The sequence below is a fragment of the Podarcis vaucheri genome, assembly GCF_965113315.1.
Source record: "Podarcis vaucheri genome assembly, chromosome: 7".
Classification (NCBI taxonomy): Eukaryota; Metazoa; Chordata; class Lepidosauria; order Squamata; family Lacertidae; genus Podarcis; species Podarcis vaucheri.
The window spans coordinates 42016572-42034486 of NC_138765.1; the positions used below are offsets into that span (position 1 = coordinate 42016572).

Genomic DNA, 17915 nt, shown 5'->3' on the forward strand with positions numbered 1-17915 from the left:
AGGGAGGCGTGAGGAGGTCCGGGAAATAAGCAAATGAAAGATAAGTCATTGAAAGATTGAATTGTTTTTAACTATTTTTATTTTGTATTTTTCTTTTTCTATTTTGTAATATTTTGAAAATCTTAATAAATATCTAAAAAAAAAAAGTCCTCTCGGAGCCCCAAAAGTCACCGGGAAGGTGGGGGGGCTGCGCTGTGAAAGGGAAATGGGTGGAGGCCGAGGGCCGCATTTTCAGGCCGCATTTTCCACCCCGTGGAAAAAAGCTACCAGCAGCAAGAAGGGGAAAAAATCTGTCGCTTCCCTCTCATGGGGCTACAATGTCCAGCGCTCTTATAGAACTACAGTTCCCAGGAGAGCGGTTCTCAACCTGTGGGTCCCCAGATGTTGTTGGACTACAACTCCCATCATCCCTGAGCTCTGGCCTTGCTAGCTAGGGGTGATGGGAGTTGTAGTTCAACAACATCTGGGGACCCACAGGTTGAGAAAGGCTGCTAGGGAAGCTGTATGCTTTGGATCGGAGGTAGGCAACCTAAGGCCCGTGGGCCGGATACGGCCCAATCGCCTTCCCAATCCGGCCCACGGACGGTCCGGGAATCAGCATATTTTTACATGAGGAGAATGTGTCCTTTTATTTAAAATGCATCTCTGGGTTATTTTGGGGGGCATAGAAATTCGTTCTTTTTTTTTCTTTCCCAAAATATAGTCCAGCCCACCACATGCTCTGAGGGGTGGTTGACTGGCCCATGGCTGAAAAAGGTTGCTGACCCATGGTTTGGATGCCCTTTAAACCCATGACGTGGATCTGCCCTCATCAGTTAACATTTTACTTGGAGGGGAGGAGAGGGAGTGAGGGAAGAGGTGTTGATTTATCCTTCTAGGAGCCTTCCTCTCACCCTTCACAGCACCCAAAGGACCACCACATGTTCCTTCCCGCTCCTCTGGCAGGAATGCCAGCCAAAGAGGGCCCGAGCGGGGCACGGGCACCCTTTCCTGCTTTAGACTTTGCCCTTTCCATTGGTGCCAGCTGGTTCGGCAGCTTTTGTGTAACCTTTCCTCACATTACAGTTAATGATTCCCTTTTGTTGAAAACTGAATCATTGGTCTGGTGTTATTCTAGCTTGATGCTAGGTGTATCTGGACGTTTTCCCGGTTTTTCTTTGCAAGGGATGCTGATCTTTGTACCCTGCCCTGAAAGCATATAAAGGTGCAGCGGCCCAGGGGCAGTAAAGCATGATGGCATCAGCCCCATGGAGTGCCCTGTTCTGGGTTGCTGCAATTAGCACTGTTGGCTTCAGAATTCTTGAAGGCAAAGGTAAGGGGAGTGTTTCATTTTAACTGATAAAGAGTGAAATAGCCCCTTGCAATCCACTCTTGAGTAGAGTGAAGAGGAGCATCTCTGTCTGTGTCAGTCACCTCTTTACATTTTTCCAGTTACACCATTATTGTATTATTATTCTAGTCTGTAGAAGATACAGTGACACTTCTCAGTAGTAGAACACCTGTTTTGCATGCAGAAGGCCCCAGCTTCAATCCCCAGTGGCATCTCTAGGTAGGGTTAGGAAAGACCCTGTCAGAAACTCCAGCAAGCCACTGGCAATCACAGACAGTTCTGAGCAAGATAGATCAATGGTCTGACTTGATCTAAGAGCATCTTCATGCGTTATTCAGAAATACAACTCAGAATTCACCAGCAGCTCCCTCCCACCCTTCACCCCTCTCTTGCAAAGAGTAGCTCATCTCATTCCTGTGTCCGACACTCTGCATAAGAGCACTTCAATTGCTTCAACTGCCACTCATCAGGGGGGGGGGGAAATGATTGCTGGATTTAAAAAAGATTGGGGTGAGGGAGTTGTGTGTGTGTCTGAGAGAGAGAGAGAAGAGGGACTAGAAATTGATTCTGTGATGTGTTCTCTTACGTTTCCTCTCTTACTTGGCAGTAAATCCCATTGTACTGTATCTGGAAAATGCATAGGGATGGGTTGGAGATGACAGTGGTAGGGTGAAGATTTACCAATAGGAGTTGATTTACGAATAGGAGGTGGAGAGGCAGGGAAAGGCAATTTGCATTGGTTGAAGACTTCCCCACCTCCTGATAGCTAAAGGCATCAAAACAAGTGATATCCCGCCACTTAACTGCATGTGCTGGCTTCAGGACCAAAGCCATTGGGGAGGCTCTATAGCATTTTATTTACATTATCCTCTGCACCGCATGTTCTTATAAGATTGCCAGTAGTACATGTGAAAAGGATCTAGAGTTTTAGTGGACCACAAGCTTAACATCAGTCAACAGTGTGATGTAGCTGCAAAATAACCTAATGCCATTCTAGGGTGCATCAAGAGGAGTATAGTGCGCCAATCAAGGGAAGTAATAGTCCTGTTCTGTTCTGCCTTGGTCAGACCACACCTGGAATACTGTGTCCAGTTTTTGGCACCACAATTTAAGAAGAGTATTGACAAGCTGGAATATGTGCCGAGGAAGGCAATCAAGGGTCTGGAAACACAGCCTTATGAGGAACAGTTGAGGGAATTGGGTATTGGCTATGTTTAGCCTGGTAAGGAGGAAACAGAGAGGAGACATGATAGGCATCTTCAAATATCTAAAGGGCTGTCACATGGAGGATAGAGCAAATTTGTTTTCTCCTGCTCCGGAGGCTAGGAACCAAACCAATGGCTCCAAGGTAAAAGAAATGCGATTCTGACTCAACCTCAGGAAGATATTTCTCACAGTAAGCGCTGTTCGACAGTGGAACAGACTCCCATAAGATGTGGTGCACTCTCATTCTTTGGAGGTTTTAAAGCAGAGGTTGGATGGCCATCTAGTTAATTTAGTTGAGATTCCTCCATTGCAGTGGGTTGGGCTAGATGACCCTCAGGTTCCCCTCCATCTCCCCAATTTCATGGTTTTTACCAGGTGACTGCAGGACTCTCTTTGGGATGATCCTCAGGGCTGTTGTCTGCAAGATTCTTTCATAAAATGGCGTTAAACAGAAAAAGCTGCCGACATTTAAAATGAAATAGTATATTTTTAAAAAGCTACAACCAGAGAAAACCCACTTTAACTCAAAGTGCTGACTGCAGAGGATGGCTGCTCTCAGGTCCTTTGTGTGGTGGGAGAAGGGAGGCTGCTTTTGGCTTTGCACAGATCCTTTCTAGGGGAGGGGCGTGGTCAGGCCCAATGCTCTCTGGCCCCCTGGCTTTATATAATTCTATACTTTTGCCTCTATGTTTGCGATTTCACACATTTAAAAAACTTTATTTGTCTGCACGCCTTGTGTAGGTCCAGAAGGCGCCCACCCAGAAGTGGCCACAAAATATGGACGGCTTCGAGGGACGCAAGCAAGTGTAAAGGGCACAGAGCGGCTGGTCAATGTCTTCCTGGGCATCCCCTTTGCAAAGCCTCCCACTGGCTCCTTGAGATTCTCCTCGCCTCAACCGCCTGAGCCATGGGATGGCGTGAGAGATGCTACCACGTACCCAGCGGTGTAAGAGAGATGCAGTTGGATCCTCTTGGCTGCACTGGGGAAATAAAAACCAGCAGAGAGGAATGTTTGAGGGGAGGTGCTGGGAACCACCAGCATGTGCTCATCATCACCTTTTTTTAAAGAATTCATTCATTTTATATTTTTTGAGAAAGAAATCATTGGAAACAAAACAGGTCTAATTGCTGAAAGAAAATTCTGTTTTAACTTAACACGGACTCCACAGAAATTCCACTATCTGCAACCTTAATGGGTCGGAGCAGTCCAGATGTTTCAGCAACCAGCCCTTAGCCTTTGGAGGCTGAGAGCTCTTTCACTGTTAATCCCACAACATTTTAGCTGCATTCAATAAATTCATAGTTAATTATTTGACCATGTTAGACAAATAATTTGCAATGATATTAATTCAATGCTAATGGGCTCCAAACTCAGGGTGGTTAATTATTTAAGAGAAGGCATGGAATATTATGTTCCAATAAGCTTGTCAAGGCTAATAGTCCCATCACATTTATAGCACATCTTTCCTAAGACATCTATATTCCCAGCATTTAAATCTATTAACAGAGGATATCCTGTTTTCAGACTAAAACAATTTATACTGAATTCTCTGAACAGAAAGGCTGAGTGCTCCTGCTCGGATTGACTGAAACATTGTCATACATTTTCTAAGATTAGAGTGTCAAGAAGACCCCTTTCTTGTTGCCCTTTTTAAAAAACAAAAAACTAAGAACAGTTGATGAAGTCCACAGCTTTGCCAGTAAACCTTTAAACTGGCCTATGTCAGTTTCTCCCTGACACCACCTCTCGTGACCTCTTGCAAATTATTATCTTTATATTTGAGCTAGTATGTTCACTCTGTTATTTCCAAAGTACTGCTGAGTGTGGGGGTGTCCTTTCCGCAGGTGCCCCCAGGATCTGGATATACTGAAAGGAATTCAGAAGAGATGGAAAGAAAAGCACCCGCCCTTCCGAAGTTCCGAGGACTGTTTGTATTTAAACATTTATACTCCCGCAGATTCCCCCAAGGCATCCAAGTTGCCAGTAAGCACATATTTTAAATGGACTGAAAGCAGCGTTGCAAAGCAGGGTGGCTGGCAGCAGATTCTGGGTTGATGGCAGTGGCTCTTGCCAATGTCATTTTACTCTGAAGACTCTTCTGCCTCTCATCTTCTTACAAAGGGCAATTTTGATTGGTTACGCCACATCCTTTCTTTAATTGTTCTGAATAAAATAAAATAAAAACTGGATAAATGCATCTTGAACTGCACGCAAAACTAAATGGTTGTCTGTTGTTGCAAAATTGCCTGACTACAATGATACAATCTTCGCCATCCATTACAAAATAGTCTATATGTACAATTATTATGTGCTATTTATTTCAAAAACATTTTATGAAAAATGCTCTCTAGCGACCTTCCAGTCATTCCCTGCCGCCCCTGTTCTTTTGAAGGTGATGGTGTGGATTCATGGAGGGAACATGATATTTGGGGCAGCTTCCAGGTTTGATGGTTCCGCGCTAGCTGCCTACGAAGATGTGGTGGTGGTCATCCTTCAGTACAGGCTGGGCATTTTGGGGTTCTTCAGGTAAGAGGCTTTGGCTAAAGGTATTCCAGGGCCCTTTTCACTAGAGGGGCGTTGGGTTGACCTGTCGGGTCAGCTCTTCTCTCCACTTGTGCATCCGAAACCCCTCGGAAGGACCTGGCATTGACTCAAAGTGCCAACCCTTTCTCCGAAATCCACCCGAGCGCTGAGCTTGCTGCTCCTTGCCAACGCTTTCCTTTCAGCACAGGGGATGAGAGTGCTCGAGGGAACTGGGCCCTTTTGGACCAGGTGGCAGCTCTCCAGTGGATCCAGGAAAACATTGGAGCTTTCGGGGGCGATCCGGAATTGGTGACTCTCTTTGGTGTCTCTGCAGGATCCATGAGTGCTTCAGCCCATGTGAGTTCCAAAATGTTATATGGTGAGGGTTTCTATTATAGTAATAGACTGCTTAATTCTCAGGTGGACATTTTACAAAACATAAAATAATGATCTCTGACATACTCTCAAAGCTGTGGAAAGGATGGGTGGGGATAGCAGTCACTGCTAACTTGCAGAACCCATGTAATCATGGTGCATAAAGTGGCCCTTTTTGCTCTGGCTACAGGAAAGATTAGGAAGAAGGAATTGGGTGCAATAGGTGTAAGTTCTATGGGGACTCAGAGGCCTAATTTGATGTTCAGCGCTTTTGTTAGGTCAGTGGCAGGGCATAATGTCTGTTGCCAATGGTGTCCTTTCTCCTCTGCCAGGTTATGTCTCCCTTGTCAAAGGGTTTATTCCACAGAGCCATCCTGGAGAGCGGTGTCTCACAGCTTCCAATAGTCTTCCAGAACAGGTCTAAGTCTGCTGAAGTAGGTTTGTTTGTTTGACCAGATGAGACCAAAATGTTTTCTGTCCCAAGGATGCTGGCTTTTTCTTTTCTTTTTTAAACACGGCCCAGGTAGCAAAAGTTGGGTGGAGTCCCCCAGTGTCATGAATGCAGGGCAGGGCCGGCTCACATATGAGGTAGGCTGAGGCAACCGCCCCAGGCGGTGGAATCCCAAAAGGCGGTGCCCTGCAGGCGCCCTGTCCCCCTTGCTGCCTCCACCTCTGGCAGAAACGAAACAGTGGCAACTTCCAGTGAGCTCTTGCCAAGATCTTACTGAAATCTCACGAGATCTCACCACAACCCACCACCACAGTGCCATGACTGGAATTAGTAACAGGTAACAGGTGCGGCACAGGGCCAATCTGGAGTAAAACAAAAGGGTACCAGGTAGTAGCAATATGCACTCTTGCCCTTTAGAAATGGAGGTGTGAGGTATGTTGTGCTGCTTTCGGCTGAGGGAGAGGGACCACTCACATAGGTATGGTTCTGTTGGTATATAGACGGGAGGAGGCCTGCCATGGAGATGTGATTAAAATGGGTCCCTCAGCACCCTGACAGGGCCCTACTCCTATAGGGTGAGGATGGTGGGCCGTTCATGCTCACCATGAACCCAGATGGTTGGGCAATGGGCAGGCTGCTCCTAGGGGCCTGAAAATAACACACTGGGGAATTTTTAATGTGGGCATATTGGTCTTGAGGCCTACATGCTGAGGACAAGATGCACTGTACAGACTCAAAACACCTGTTCCTTGGGGTCAGGGATAAAAGGACAGGCAAAACAATTGCTTTCTGTCACCAGAGCTCCAGCATTCTTAGGGACATATGGAGGGCACTGAAACCTGCTGAAGGCTGTTCCTTCAGATCAGGGGACTGGGGTAGTCACCTAGAGAGGTTAAATAATACCCCAAAATGACATTTTTTCTCATTGGGGCCCCAAAGGTTCCATGGCAAGACAGCAGGTTGGGCAGCCTTGAAACCCTTTCCATCAGGTTTCCTTGGCAACAAGATGAATGCATACTGGGGTCACAACTCACCCCAAAAGCCATGTTTAAGGCCGGCACACCACAATAGTGCTTTCTGGTGGGATTCTAAAGCGACCCTCAAAAGGAGGTGGGAATTACAGTGAAAATGGGGTGGGGCACTTGCCACTTTTTAGTTTGACAAATGGTGGACTCTCTGTTCTCCACCCTTTGAATGCTTAGTGTGCCAGAGATGGCAGCAGATAAGAATTCCTGTCATTGTGTACATATACAGAAAATTGCCCGTATCTTTGGCTGTGAGATGACCACTTCAGCCGCCTTAGTCCACTGTCTCCGGAAGAAGAGTGAGCAGGAGCTGATCCATGCTGACCTTAGCAGGCAGGTAAGTGACATGAATGATCAGGAAAGAGCCTTGATGCCCTGCTCAGTTGTTTCTCCTCTCCCAGTGAGGGGAACCACCTAGAGTGCTCATTAAGACCTTCTGCTCCAAGTGTGTATTGCTGTTTATGAGGGCAAGGAGGAATGGACCAGCCCGTCTTATAGCTTCCTTTTTGTCCTAGTGTACAGTGGTACCTCTGGTTATGAACTTAATTCATTCCAGAGGTCTGTTCTTAACCTGAAACTATTCTTAACCTGAGGTACCACTTTAACTAATGGAGCCTCCCACTGCCGCTGCGTGGCTGCCGTGCGATTTCTGTTTTCATCCTGAGGTAAAGTTATTAACCCAAGGTACTACTTTCAGGTTAGTGGAGTTTGTAACCCAAGGTACCACTGTAATATAAATACAGAATATAAAAAGTGCAGAAAATGGATTTAAATACATATTTGTGTACATATTTAAATAGATCTTTTATTTGATCAGAATATTATTGATTTATTAATCTCAAGGCGATGTACAATAAAAACAACTAAAAACAGACAAAAACTGTGGAGCACATCAGTTTTCTTGGTGCTCTGGTGTCCTGCGTGCCTTGAAACAGGAGGGTTGGTGGCTAGAGCTCAGGCGGCGTAAGACTTGGTCCAAACCTGACTGAAGAGGGTGAGGCTGCAGCATCGTGCCCACTAAACAGTTGGCAGAGAGATGGGGAGAATACAACTTTGCTTGTTCTTCTCAATCTCTTGGCGGCTTTCAATGCCATTAACCACAGCAGCCTTCAGGAGTCACTCAAGGAAGTGGGGTTTGGGGGCACTGTACTTCCTCGGTTCTGCTCATGGGAAGCTATTCATGGTTCCATCTTGTCCCCCATGCTATTGAACATCTATAAAGCTGCTGGGAGCTGTCATCAGGATTTTTGAAGGTGCTGCCAATAGGGAGGTGACACCCAGCTCTATCTCTCTGCTCCATCTGAATCAGGAGAGGCAACTGAGGTGCTAAGACAGGCTGAGCTCCTCATTCCTCCCGGACTACTTTGGCTTGGTCAGGGTGGAGGGTGGTGAGTGGTCCTGGGCCCTTCAGTTAAACACCTTCTTTCCTTCCCTTTGCTCAGGGCTTAGGGCCAGCTTTGGATGGTGTGTTTATGCCGAAGACCCCAGAGGAGATTCTGGCTGGGAGGGAGGTCAGTGCTGTGCCCCTCATGGTCGGAGTCACCAACCATGAATTTGGCTGGAATTCGCGTGTGGTAAGATCCCGCTAGCAAGGCCTTTTCATTCTGCCCCCCAAATGTCTGCATGAAATCCCTGTGACAAGAGGGGCCTCACAACTAGGCTATTAATTTAATGGTTGGTGGTGGTTTCTAAGCATAAACCTACTCCTTTAGACCCCAAAGGCTCATTAGATGTTCTCAAGCAGAAGTTCTTGGAGACGAATTGGTTCACTGTGGGCAATAATAGATCTCAACAAAGATGTTTTAATAATTAAATAACACGGACAAATGAACATTCCCAACCAAGAATTACTCTGAAGTTTCTCTCAAAGGCACAGATAACCCTTCTTTTCTCTTTTGATGCAGACTGGGACCCTGGAAGGGTTTAAGGACGTGGGAGACAGGGACAGAATCCGTACTACTTCAGAAGCAATCCTCCCCATTTTGGTAACTATTTATTTTGTTGATTTGCATCCTTTCTCTGAGAAACTTTGAGAATAAATTTTCTGCAGATAGGATTGATTATGAGCACCACCCTGTAGATGTTTGCCTGGATGGGGTAACTCATGCCTAGGCTGAGAGGTGACTGGTGATGGGGGGGAGTTAGGATCCAGAGGAGTCCTCTCCTGACTTCATAGGGATGGAATGGGAGCTCTGGCATTAGCTCTGATGGTTGCTTGCAGGGTTGGCAGAGGAGGAGGAGAAGGGGGCAAGAGAGGGAACTAACCCCTGTCCCTCTCCTTCTCCTGAGGCCATTGGAAGCAGCTGCTTACGGGGGGGGGGGGGAAGCTTCACAGCCCTCACATGTTCCCAGCCAGTGGCCTTCCCCAAAGCCCCTCAGATCATTCCTGACCCAATCCTGGGAGGGGGCCTTAGGACTTCTGCTTCAGTTCCATTCAGAAGAACATGGGTGTAGCAGTGGCAGAGTATGAGGGGGGAGAATAACCTTTTGACTCCCTTTCCCAAGGTAGGCTAGACATGATGCCCAAGGCCAGTTAGGCTTCCACCAGCACACCCTTCTTAGCCCCCTCTAACATGGAGGGGAGTGCTTTCCAGAATCCCAAGGCAAATTTAACAGAAATAGCATCCAGTTCATTTGTCCCGCCCCAGCGGCTGGCTTTTCTCGGTCAACCTGCTTCTTACACACTTGTAGCACAAATCAAGTAACAAAGGGCACATTTGAGAAAGGAGGGGACACCCCCCCGCCCCAGCAATGGCCATTTCCCACCATCTCTTTTCTCACCAGAGAGCCAGTGTGGTGTAGTGGTTAAGAGCGGTAGACTCGTAATCTGGGGAACCGGGTTCGCGTCTCCGCTCCTCCACATGCAGCTGCTGGGTGACCTTGGGCCAGTCACACTTCTTTGAGGTCTCTCAGCCCACTCACCTCACAGAGTGTTTGTTGTGGGGGAGGAAGGGAAAGGAGAATGTTAGCCGCTTTGAGACTCCTTTGGGTAGTGATAAAGTGGGATATCAAATCCAAACTGTTCTCTTCTTCTTCTTCTCTCGCAGGGGATCCCACTTGAACTCCTGCCAATGGTACTTGATGAGTACCTTGGGGACACCAATGACCTAGATGAGCTCAGAGATGGGTTCCTGGACTTGATTGGAGATGTGTTCATTGTTATCCCATCCATAAAAACATTACGGTATCACAGAGGTAAAAAGAGTGTCCCCCGCCCCCGTCAGGTGTTACTTATAATAAAGTATCCTCTTGACATTAAAACACTTGTGACGCATGCCATTTGAGGCACACCATTTCCCTCAGAGAATCCCCAGAGCCAGACTGTGAGGTGTCTGGAGTTTGACTCCAAGAGACTCTCTGTGTAATTTCTCGAGTTCAGCTCTACTTGGAGGAAGGAACAAAATTATTTCCAGATGTCAAAGACTTTCAAGAATTTAGCGTGGGGAGCCTGGAGTCAGGGCTCTTGTGTGAGTTTGCAGTTTCCAAGTGCTGGCATGGCAAGCAAGCAAGCATTGTCTCCCCCTCTGCCACTTCAGTCATTTACACTGTAAACTCAGGACATCCAGTGGGTCTGTAATTCCTTGCGTCTAAGATTTACATAAGCTGGCACCACAACTGCTTTGAGGGAGAAGACCAGATTCATCCATGTGAGTCAATAGGCAAGAGGGGTCACCCACTTTCAGTCAGCATTTTATCTGAGTAGTTCGGATGGGAGGGAGAATTAAATTGTTCTGGTTTAAATTGTACTATAAGGCACAATATCTGCTTCTGATACCAGATTTGCCTCTTGCCAAACCACTGATGGAACACATCACGTAGGCATTCTGCAGCCCATGAGTTGCATCACTGAAAGTTCAGAAGACAAATTTTACCTAAGTAACTGTAGGGATGCAGCAATTATTTCCTTCATCTGTATTGTCGAGGGCTCCTGTGATGATACCCCAGAATTGCTAAGTTCCTAGCTAAGTTTCCCCAGCTCCTGTGTGGTGTTTCTTTCCTAGTTAGAAGCTTTTTTTTTTTGCAACTATTTCTATTAACTATTTTAAGTCCTAGTCAGTTCTCAGCAACCTTTGGTTCTTGGCCTGGTTATAGCGTAGAGCTTTGCTTTCTGCGGCACGTGATTTATGTGAGCCCTTGAGCAGCGACCGAGCGAGCAATCACACCCAGAACCTTCCTCACAAGGCACATCCCCACCCCCCCATCGTTGGGGGTCACGTGGACTTCTGTGCTTACCAAAGGAGAGTACACTTGGCTGAGTTCAATGCCAGCTTCTTTGATCCCTGGGCCGACAAGATGAGTAAATCATTCCTGAATTGGACTAAAGCCTGTGGGTGAAAAAGGCCAAGGTATGAACTTCCTCACCCATTAGCAGATACAGGCCTGGTCAAAGATGAAGGCTGATTGAGCCACTGGGAGCAGGTCATGAAGAAGTCCCACTGGGAGTAACATGAGATTATGGTGCAAGGGCTGCACCCATCTCACAAGTGCCCGCATAACCCCCGTTGCATCTTTTCAGGGTTTCTCTTTTCAAATGCACTAAATCTGCAAGGTAGTTTTTCAAAGCCTTTGATTCATAGGCTTTGTATGTTTCTATGGATCTAGATAATGTTTTTGGGCAAATGGAAAGTGTGTTACAAGCTGCTAGACAAAGCTCCTGAGAAGAGGGGCACAGGATCAAGTCCTTGGATCAACTGTGCCTATTTAGTCCATCTATGCCAGCAGTGGCTCTCTGGTGCCTGACGCTGAGAGGGTTTCCCCCTCTCCTCTCCTCTCCTCTCCTCTCCTCTCCTCTCCTCTCCTCCCGTCCTGATCCTTTTCACTGGAGGTGGGACCTCCAGCTCTTCTGCATGCAAGATGGTGTTGAGGTACGGACAGTCCAGCTTCTGTGGAGGGGTCATTGGTGGCATCTTTCTGAACCACCAAGCCAAACACATGCTCCTCCCTCCCCTGTTTGTCAGCCTCTAGTCTGAGGGCTGCTGTCATCCAAGTGGGGTTGAAACTCATCCTGACAAGGGTTGGTCTCCAGATTCAGAGGAATGGTGCACAGTCTGCTCTGGACAGGGTTGCCCTCCCTCCAAAAAGCTGAGGGATTCTCCTGGATCCAACTTTGTCATAGGAGACTCAAGCGGCCTTCGTGGCTGCAGACCCTTTTGCCAGCTGAAAGGGGTGATCAAAAGTATTTTGTTTCGGGGGGTCATTTCCGTGGGGATGGTGTGGAAACTCCCCCAAGGTCAGATGAGGATCAGAGTTGAAATCTTAGAACCTTAGTGGTGGGTGGCTTTACCTTTAAAAACTAACAGGTTGAGGATTTTTTTCTTTCCCGTTTTTCTAACAGCATGTCCCACAGGAGCACCCAGAAAAAGATTGTAACTAGTAGCACTGTTCCCTGAGGTGTTCTGGGATAGTGGGAAGGGAAGAATGGCCGCCCCTCTGAGCCAATGACCTTTGGAGACCTCTTGGAAACTTCAGTCGGTACAGATGTCAGCAGGCAGGATTTTGACTGGCCCAGAGGGCAGTAGCATGCTGTCCCTTCAAGAGGCAAAGTCATGAAGCCGCAGTGTGAGGAGGAGGCTGTGTGAGTGGACTGAAAGGAGCTGCTTTGGATCACGTGCCTGTAGGAAGGGTTGGCCCTACAGACTTCACAAGGCCAGGAAAATCCTCTCTGATATGTACTAGCTGCCAGGGATGACACATGAAGGAGCTGATCTTTCTGTTTCCCCCATAATCTATAAGTTCCCAGCATCACAGTGCCTTGTCATAATTACACACAGTTTTTTGGAAGGCCTCTGGGCACCTGGAGGAGGTTCTGTCTTCTCCCAGACCACAACCGTTGAGGGCTATAGAGGTCTATTCTAGGCACTTCTCTGGCTTCTCATTGGCAGAGGTGAAGTGGGTGAAAAAGGAAGGAGGGGGCATTCCAGCTGTGGCACCTCCACCTGTGGAATGTCGTCGACAGGGAAGCTGGACCGAGGGTGCCAACATGGTTTTCTTTTAGATGTGAAAGCCTTATAATTTCTCCTGGGGCTTTTTGAAGCAGAGAGTGCCTGGTGGGCTAAAATGAAGCCTCTGGATCTTACCAGAAAGCCCCTCTGATTGTACAGGAGACCCTTCAGACCTGAATCGAAGGCTGCCCCCTCCCTAGCAGCTGAAAGGCAAAGGACAGGGAGCGACCGTGCTTAGGGAATGCACTGCTGCCTTCTCTCTCAGCCTCCATCTCCTTTTGTTCCCTCTTTAGAGACCGGGGCTCCCACTTACTTTTTTGAGTACCAGCACCGTCCCAGTTTGTACTACGATACCAAACCAGACTATGTGAAAGCGGATCACGCAGACGAAGTTGGGTTCGTCTTCGGAGGGCCGTTTCTCACTGGTGACATTCGCCTGCATGGTAAAGAGCGGCTATCCCGTGACTCAGGACTCTCTTTTGCGGGAGGTTGCTGTAGGGCAGGGCAGCTTCCAGGCACAGGAGGCAGGCATGGCGCCCCCTCCAAAGCCTGTTGGGTTTGCCATCATCTGCGGTGCTGAAACCCTTTTGGCGTGACAGGGATTTGGTGCCTACAGATTACGCTAAGAATTGGCGGCAGAGGTGGACAGACTGATCACCTGCCCTGTTCGCTTTTCGAATTAACAGTTTGCATGTTGTTTTCTAGGAATATAATACATTCAAAGTGAATTGAAACCAAAGGGTGATGTAGCAAGGCTCCCTTTGGGCACAGAACATGGGAAGGGCCTGAGCGGTTCTTATAGGGGGGGCCCACTTTCTGGGGCTCTGCTGGGCATCTAACCAACAGTGGGGATGGAGGAGAGCAGAAGCAGGAAGAAGCCACTCCCACCTGTGGTCAGTAGAGGGCGAACAAGGACCAGAAATTCCCAAACCAGTTCACCTTTAACTGGGGGTGGGGGGGGGAGGATGGGGAGGGCACCTCCTTCTTCACTGTTAGACAAGAGAAGCTAGTAGGATACTGGCACTCATCCAAACTAGCCGCTCCCCCCCACCCCGAAACCCAATCTTTACTGCCGAATTGGAGAAAACATCTCCGGATTGATGCCTGCTCCAATTTATTGCTAAAGAGCAGGTTTTCCTGGACAAGCGGGAACCTGCTTGGACCCACACATTCGAGGCACAGGACAAGTGCAACTCTGGATGAGCCCTGGGCTGTGCTTCAAGGGAGGCTCCCACCTCCAGGCCTTCCCCATCTCTGCCTCTCTGGGAGGCAGCTTACCCCCTCACTTTCCCCCTCTGCCAAGTGTTTTGAGTGGCCTTTTCTCCTCCTGCAGTCCCCTTTGGGCATTTGGCCTGGGGCATGGCTCCGGCACAACCCCAGGACACCTGGCCCATCACAACACTTCTGCAGCCTCTGCCTTGACATGGACAATATTCATGTGAGGTTTCCCTGCCCATTTCAGAACAGAGCATCACCAGCCATGTGGCTCAGGGCTGTCAGGCAAGACTACACATTGAAACAGACCTTCTTCTTTGGAGATCACGTGTAGCTGAGTAAGATTGTCTTTCACGAACATAGGCTTAACAGTGAGTCCGTAAGTGGCTCTGAAGGCCAAGGTTTCCAGGCAGGTGTTGATCATGGAGAGGATTTGCAAACATGCCTTCGTTTAGCTTGTTTCTCCTTTTAGCCCTGAGTTCATGCTTCTTCAAAGTCCATGACACCTTTGGTAAAGGCTGTTCTCCAACTGGAGTGCTTGCAGATCACTACAAATGACAGGCACCTTTTCACGCACAAGCTTTCCTGCAGATATTCTGATGGATGCTGCAGCATGTGTGCCCCCCCCCGAGCTCCCCATGCCCCCCACATTCTGCTTCAGAGAATGAATTACTGAACTGGGTAACCATTGGGAGTGGATTTGTATTTGCAGCGATCCCAGCTGTGTAATGAATTTGCCTCCCTCTGTTCTTCAGGTGATGCCACGGAAGAGGAGAAAGTTCTTAGCAGAACCATGATGAAATATTGGGCTAACTTTGCTCGCAGCGGGTGAGTCATGGGCCACCGTGATAGTTATGGGGGTGTGGTGGGGCTGGCTGGAAGGCATGTAGGATGCCTTGGCAGACATGACAGAACATTGTCTGTTGTTGGTTCTGCTCCTAGAAACCCTAATGGAGAAGGTTTGGTAGAGTGGCCGGCCTATAACACCCAGGAGCAGTATCTAGAGATAAATCTGAAGCAGAAAGTCTCAATGAAGCTGAAAGAGAAAAAAGTGGAATTTTGGCTAAAGACTGTCCCTGAGAAGGTGGATGAGGTGAGAAGAAAACACACGGAATTGTAATTCACAAGCAGCTATGGACAATAAACAGAGCACCAAAATCACAAATGATAGTTACTTGTTAAAATATATTTTTCCACAAAACAAATACACCATATTTCTTTATTCTGAGCTGCAAAATGATGGAGAGTAGGTAATATAGAAAAATTAGTTAAATAAACATCTCTATCTTGTAAATTATGTTTATTCCTTTCCTGCAGGAGGTATGCACATTGTTACTAAGCCTAGATAAAAGTTACATTTTGTTTTATGCAATGTTTACTTTCAGATCTTTGCATTGTCAAAAGTATACAGTAACAATACTTCTGATTTACAAAACTTGAAAAATAATGATAAAAATGAATATAGTGTTACATTTAGACCTTCAGAATAAAAGGATGCCATTTTTTTGTCAGAAAAGTATCTGTTCCTTGGTTTTCCTTCAAAAGTTTCACCCTTCACAAAAGGCTCAAATAGGCTGATGGGGCAGCCTCTCGTTTTTTAAAGGGGCAAATGCAAGAGATGCCCCCCCCTTTTGGATCAGGACTGTGTGTGTGACCCATACCTCCATGTATCCCTGTTATGCACCAACACACATGCAAACATGTACCAACAGAAACGTGATATTTCAAAATATTGGGCCTACAGTGACGGTGTACCACAGAAAGTTAGTAAAACACCCTGTTGCCCCAATATGGATAAAAACAAAAGACTGCTTATTATCACATAGTGCCAAAATAGTTGCACCTGTGCTGGGTGAAACTGCAAAAAACAGCTACAGATAATTAATTGGCTAGTCCGTTGAAAAGTGGAGCATGGACTCCATAAACACACCACCCTGTCCAGACTAACAGCTGACACCAACTCATTTCTATGGGCAGACTAAGTTGGGGGGTGAAGATCCCCCCACTGGCATAGCGTGGGTTGCCAGCACCCGGGGCAAGGCAAATATCCCTGCACCATCAGCTGATAGGTTGGAACAAAGGGGAAATGGCACAGCGACCTACCCAAGTGGCAGTCACGGTGCCCCGTGAGTGTCAGGCATGGCGGAGAGCAGGACAGGGGATTGGTCAGGAGCAGGTATCTTTTTAAAGCCTGTGCAGAGCATGCCCTGGCACCCAGCCATCGCCCAAATCCGCTCCTCCGTTCGCCCATGCAAACATTGGGAGATTTTCTGTGCAAGGGGAAAGGTGCACTATTTTTTTTATTACTACTATTTTTTTTCTTTTTGAAATTCTGTGTCCCTAAGGATTTTGCACCCAGGGCAACCGCTGCTGTGGCCCCACCCATGCTATGCCACTAGGTCTTCTGTCCCCATTTAAGGAGCAGGGAGGGGCGCTAAGGATGCAGAAGATGGACAGACAGGACAGACAACAGGAATGCACATGACCCATGTTTGGGCTGTGCAGGGGCAGAAAGGACTGTGAGACCTGGGAAATGAAGCAGGTAGAAAGCAACGGAAGGCTGCATGTGCTCAGAGGAAGCACTTTCCTCAATTAAAGACGTGACTGTGTGTTGGAGTTATGGGAGGTGCTAGGCATAAACCTTTTTGAACCAGCCACAGCCTGCAAATATGGATTGTCCCCAAAAGCCGTGGTGATGGGTGGCCAAATGCAGGCACCCCTTTGCAGGTTGCCCTGAGCCCTGCATGGTGTGGTGCTCAGCCCCTGTGCTCTCCTCAAATCCTCCCAAAGAAGCAAAAAAACCACACAGATAATTAACCAGAAGGGAAACCAGGTGTCTAAGAGGGAATTTAGAGCTTTGCACCGGAATGAAGAAAGGCAACCAATACAAGGAGAAGGGAAGTGTGGTGGAGAGAAGCCAGGGAGGGAAACAAGATGGCCCCAAAGAAGTCTGTTCTGGAGCATCCCATAGCAGTGGCTGGAAGACTTAAAGGGATGGTGACTTAAATAATTTGCTTCCTGAAGAAAGGTGAGCCAGGTCAACACTTGGGCTGGAGGAGGGAAGCAAAAATTGGCATTCTAAGTGACCAGAGAGGCTAGATCTAGCATAGAAATGGGTTGAGGTTAGGGAATAGAAGTGAGGGCTGGGTGCAAAAATGGAAGAGGGAGGCTAAGGTCAGGCTGCACTGGACCCTGGTGCAAAACTGTAGTAGGGGGCCAAGAGAGCTCCAGGTGCAAATACAAGTGGAGAATCCAGAGCTGAAGAATTGCAAACAACTGTAGATTCCTGATAAGGACAGAGATCGCTGATAAGGCGCACCTCCTACCCCACACTGGGGCTAATGAATGGCCAAGGAGGGGCATGTACTTTTGTTGGTTCAGTGCAGAGCAGAGAAGAAAAGGCATTCTCAACCCTCCTTCCTTCCTTGTAGTCCTTCCTCCTATGGACTACAAACCAGCACAGCAGCCTGACTGCTAGCCTCAGCTGGGCACAGGGCCACCTGTAAGGGAAATAGCAATAGAATAGCAACAGAACAGCTGTACATTGCAGGTCCAGATGAAATTAACGAATTTGTTGGGTGGCATTGTTCCACTACAATGAAAGCAATTACTACTACTTCTATTACAATTATGAAGACACAACAGCATCTATAGTAACAGATCCATTTCAGACCCTGGGGACTTCCTATTCCTATGATTGCAGCTGCCTGGAAGAATAGTGCTAAAAACCTGCATATATCTATACAGTGGTAGCTCAGGTTAAGAACTTGCTTCATTCTGGAGGTCCGTTCTTAACCTGAAACTGTTCTTAACCCGAGGTACCACTTTAGCTAATGGGGTCTCCCAC

The 17915-nt window shown here is 47.5% G+C and overlaps 1 protein-coding gene across 2 annotated transcripts; it reads left to right on the top strand.

The window, feature by feature from the left end:
• Nucleotides 1-147: 147 nt before the first annotated feature.
• LOC309537440 (fatty acyl-CoA hydrolase precursor, medium chain-like) lies at nucleotides 148-15236 on the top strand. Of its 2 annotated transcripts, none has more exons than XM_082232260.1 (13): nucleotides 148-520; nucleotides 3278-3482; nucleotides 4382-4520; nucleotides 4930-5063; nucleotides 5264-5417; nucleotides 5768-5869; nucleotides 7141-7248; nucleotides 8354-8485; nucleotides 8816-8896; nucleotides 9959-10106; nucleotides 13147-13296; nucleotides 14824-14896; nucleotides 15011-15236. In XM_082232260.1, exons 1-13 carry the CDS (start codon nucleotides 505-507, stop codon nucleotides 15186-15188), a joined length of 1620 nt encoding a protein of 539 aa, XP_082088386.1. In that variant the 5' UTR covers nucleotides 148-504; the 3' UTR covers nucleotides 15189-15236. The 2 variants fall into 2 exon arrangements, with proteins under 2 accessions (XP_082088386.1, XP_082088385.1); XM_082232259.1 differs by lacking the exon at nucleotides 148-520 and adding an exon at nucleotides 540-1312.
• Nucleotides 15237-17915: the final 2679 nt, after the last annotated feature.

Bases quoted from the DNA above. Each gene is read 5' to 3' on its own strand.
- LOC309537440 (XM_082232259.1), top strand. From the start codon at position 1,231: ATGATGGCATCAGCCCCATGGAGTGCCCTGTTCTGGGTTGCTGCAATT. The intron at 5,418-5,767 runs GTGAGTTCCAAA...CTCCTCTGCCAG, and splicing joins CCATGAGTGCTTCAGCCCAT to GTTATGTCTCCCTTGTCAAA. The intron at 14,897-15,010 runs GTGAGTCATGGG...TTCTGCTCCTAG, and splicing joins GCTAACTTTGCTCGCAGCGG to AAACCCTAATGGAGAAGGTT.